The sequence below is a fragment of the Gekko japonicus genome, unplaced genomic scaffold, assembly GCF_001447785.1.
Source record: "Gekko japonicus isolate JY-2015 unplaced genomic scaffold, Gekko_japonicus_V1.1 scaffold10436, whole genome shotgun sequence".
Taxonomy (NCBI): domain Eukaryota; kingdom Metazoa; phylum Chordata; class Lepidosauria; order Squamata; family Gekkonidae; genus Gekko; species Gekko japonicus.
In genome coordinates, this window is record NW_015208339.1 from 1 (window position 1) to 4,356 (window position 4,356).

At 48.6% G+C, this 4,356-nt stretch overlaps 1 protein-coding gene across 1 annotated transcript; it reads right to left on the reverse strand.

Annotated features, from left to right (window-relative positions):
* Nucleotides 1-1,292: 1,292 nt before the first annotated feature.
* Nucleotides 1,293-4,182, reverse strand: LOC107125092 (germinal-center associated nuclear protein-like; the record flags this gene model as incomplete). Its single annotated transcript, XM_015428555.1, has 3 exons — nucleotides 1,293-1,443; nucleotides 2,455-2,658; nucleotides 4,053-4,182. Coding segments are annotated over 3 exons (485 nt in total), but the record flags the coding sequence as incomplete, so codon positions are not given.
* Nucleotides 4,183-4,356: the final 174 nt, after the last annotated feature.

Sequence of the window (4,356 nt, forward strand, 5' to 3'; positions counted from 1 at the left end):
CTGATTTAAAATTTGACAGTAAAGATATGCATATATTGTATGATAGTTCCCTTAATAGATGTTTTGTAGTGCATAATATAGTTCTCTGGTGTCTTCAGCCTGGACATAGTTAAGCATTAATGTTTTTGCTAACCTATTTTTGTACTTCATCTTCAGACATCTGTTGTAGTTACCTTGTATTGTTATTAAATTCTTAAATAAAAATTATAAATTAAAAAAGAGAGACCGGATTTATACCCCGCCCTTCACTCAGGAGTCTCAGAGTGGCTTTACAATCCCCTTCCCCTTCCCACAACAGACACCCTATGAGGGAGGTGAGGCTGAGAGAGCTCTGAGAGAAACTGCTCTTTTCCAAGAACAGCCCTTATCAGAACTACGGCTTGCCCAAGGTCATCCAGCAGGTGCAAGCGGAGGAGTGGGGGAATCAAACCCGGTTCTCCCAGATTAGAGTCCATGCAATTAACCACTACACCAACCGGCGTCCAGGGTCCCTACACAGAGGTTGTTGTCGTTCAGTCGCACAGTCGAGTCCGACCCCATGGACCAGATCCCGCCAGGCCCTCCTGTCTTCCGCCGTCCTCTGAGGTTTGCTCAGTTTCACAGAGGCAGGCAATGGCAAACCACCTCTGAACATCTCTTGCCTTGACCTGGATGGCTCAGGCTAGCCTGAGCTCATCAGATCTTGGAAGCTAAGCAGGGTCCGCCCTGGTTAGTCATTGGATGGGAGACCATCAGGGAAGTCCAGGGTTGCTATGCACAGGCAAGGGCAAACCACCCTACGGGGTCACCATAAGTTGGCTATGACTTTATAACTTTATTTAAAACATCACTCTGTAAATGTAGTGATGTAAGATGGCCCCATCTACAGGAGCCACAAGTGCAGTACTAATCAGGGTTTGGGGGGGGCCTGGAGGGCCACGCACTTGCTCCGGACTGGCCAGCCAGGAGGTGATGCTACCTGCACCTTCCAAGAGGAAGACGATGGTACAGCACGCTATTCCAGCAGCCCTCTGTTGGATGCTCTGCAGAAATAACCCATACATGTGGGGAGTTCCGGAAAACTAGCGACAGCGTCAAGTAATTTTACTTTCACTGACATGATCCTCTGGACCTTGAACAACAAGTTAACGGTCTCCAGAAATATCTAAAACCAATCGCACTTAAGCGCGGTACTGTTCACTGAGATATCACACAGTTTCCCACTTCGGTTACCAGCGTCCCCTGTAAGTTACCACCATCCCCACCACCACAATTGTTTATTTTTATTCTATGGCATTATTTTCGATTTTTACCTCTGGGCTTCTTGGCACGGGTCTTTTCGCCACCGGGGGGATAATCTGAGGCATGGATATCAGAGCCTCGGGAAGGTAAAGAGGAAGAGACTGCGGGTCCCATAAGGGCTCAGCGCTGCTCACTAAGAACTGCTCCAGCTGCTCATCAAACCTACATTTAAGAAATGTGAAAGGCAAGAAAATTTGCACTTATCATCCTGACGCGACCATATGATGCTTGCTTTCTCTTTACAACATTAAGAAGAAGAAGAAGAGATTGGATTTATACCCCGCCCTTCACTCGGAGTCTCAGAGCGGCTAAACTGTGAGCTAGCTCACACTAACTCAGATTAGAGTTAGTGAGGTAGGTGGGGCTGAGCGAACTCTGACACAAACTGCTCTTTCAAGGACAACTCTGACAGAACTACAGCTTGTCCCAAGGTCAACCAGCCAGGTGCAAGTGAAGGAGTGGGGAATCAAACCTGGTTCTCCCAGATTAGTCTGCGCGCTTAACCACTACACCAAACTGGCTCTGATGTTAAGCATCCTGTTAAAACTTGAAATGTACCCTTTGGGGGCGGGGGGACAGGCTAAATAGGCCAGCCTAGCCCGATCTCATAAGAATTTGGAAGCCAAGCAGGATCAGCCCTGGTTACTACTTGAATGGGAGACCACCAAGAAATACTGGGATTACTATTTATTTATTTTTTAGATTTGTATCCTGCCCCCCTAATGGCTCAGGGCGGCTAACATGCGGCAGAGCCGAATTCAATAGATAAAATACAATAAAATAAGCAACATTTAAAACCACAACAAAACCCAAACAATAATCAAGGTGCTCTGATCTTCCTATGTAGGTCATCCAAGTTGGGAAACAATAAACCCAGTTCGGCAGCCAGCTGTCTCAACAGCACTGTCTCCCATGGCGCTGTTCTATACGCTTCTGCCAGGCGATGCTTGCGCCCCATGATAGAGGAAGACGATGAAGCACTACCACGATGGTGGGATAGTGGCGCCGGTGGCTCCTACTCAAAAGCCTGGCGGAGCTCCTTGCATTGGCAATCCACCTATGCTCATCTCTTGCCCTGAAAACCCAAAATGGGGTTTTCCCATCTGCATGCACTCCCAGGTAACAGCTGCCTTTCAACACTAGTACCCCAGTCACCGGACACCAATCCCTTACCTCCTGCTCTCAGATTTTTCCAGCTGCAGCTTGGCAGACAGGCACTCGGGGAGACGATCCAGATGTGAGATGGTCAGCGTAAGATCTGCGGCAGAGGGAACACGCGGTTCCTCGTCACTCGGGTTTCTCACACTGGCATCATGTTTTGCTGGAGAAAGTGAGTGAAAACAGGGCTGCGGGAGAACCTGAGTCTTTATCACAGACCTGGAGGGCGAGAAATAACGAGAAAAAGGCATCGTTGTCCCGTGTGCAGGAAAACTGGGTCGTATAACTGGCTGTTTTGCCAAAAGTACCAACCATAAACCCTACAAACAGTGGAAGAGCCTGGCTGGGTGAGACTGAGGGTGCATCTATCCAACACAGTATCCGACAGAGGACAGCTGGATGCTCGTGGGAAGGCCACTAGCAGGGCATGAAGATGATGTCCATCTCCTACTGTTTGCCCCCAGTAGCTGGGACTCAGATGCATGCGCCAGACATTTACTTTATCATAGTTTATCCTAGAGAATGTCACAAAACCATACTGGCCAAACTTCCAAAAATTTGGCCAAGCCAGCTCGCTCCATTTCATCTACAGGCCCAAAGACTTCTGCCTTGACTGGCGAGAAACCCTGTTTGCTACTGCGCAAAGACGGAATTCCCTTTGTACCGTACACCTTGAATACATCCAGGGCTCTTTTTGTAGCAGGAACTCCTTTGCATATTAGGCCACACACCCCTATTGTAGCCAATCCTCCAAAAGCTTACAGAGCTCTTCTTACAGGGGCTACTGTAAGCTCTTGGAGGATTGGCTACATTAGGGGTGCGTCAGTCAGGGCTCTTTTTGTAGCAGGAACTCCTTTGCATATTAGGCCACACACCCCTAATGTAGCCAATCCTCCAAGAGCTTACAGAGCTCTTCTTACAGGGAGCTACTGTAAGCTCTTGGAGGATTGGCTGCATTAGGGGTGTGTCGCTTAATATGCAAAGGAGTACCTGCTACACCTAACAATAAGGGTGGGGGCACAGCTCTCCAAAGCTAGCAGAGTCCAAGGGAGGGAAAGGCGGTGAACAAGAGTTGTTGGAATGGCTCGTATGGAAGAAGACAAAGAGGAGGAGGAGTTGGATTTATACCCCGCCCTTCACTCGGAGTCTTGGAGCAGCCGACGGTCTCCTGCCTTTCCCCTCCCCACAACAGACACCCTGGGAGGTAGGTGGGGCTGAGAGAGCTCCGAGAGAACTGTGTGTGTTCCCAGTTGCCAGGGAAGTGCACAGGCACATGAGTATAGATGCTGTTTTATGTCCCTGTTAAGGATCATCTGCGGGTAAGCACAAAGGGGAGAACGAATTTCATCCCCCAACCTTTGCCATTGTCCATCCAAGTATTCTGCTGCCAAGAAGAGGCTGGTTGTAATAATGGGGGATGCTTGCCTTTGTGCTCCTCTCGCACCTTCCCCACCTAACAGGAACAGTCCACTCAAATTCTACCTGTGATTTAAAATAAACTGGAGCAGGGCCAATAAGAGCCTCTTGCGTCAGAGGAGAGCTGTGCCCATTAGTGAAACAGACCCAGGGGAACTAACCTGACAGATGTCACGAAACAGCAAACAAAATCTCACCTTCCTTGACTTTGCTGGACCTCTTTCTGAGTTTTCAGTCGCGCTTCTTCCCATGAGGAGGGACGGACAAATGTTCTCAAGTGCTCCTTTACAAAATACACGTGCACCTGCCCATCTTTGCTCACGGCTTCTGTAGATGCAAGACACCCCCCCCCCAAAAAAAGAAACAAGATTGAATCAAAAGAAGCAGCACAGATCCTTACTGTTTCAAGTGAAATAGTACGTACGCTCCAGTGTCATGGAATGCAATTACTGACTGTGCGGCTGAACAAGAGTAAAAAATTCACTGCCACAGGAGGTGGTG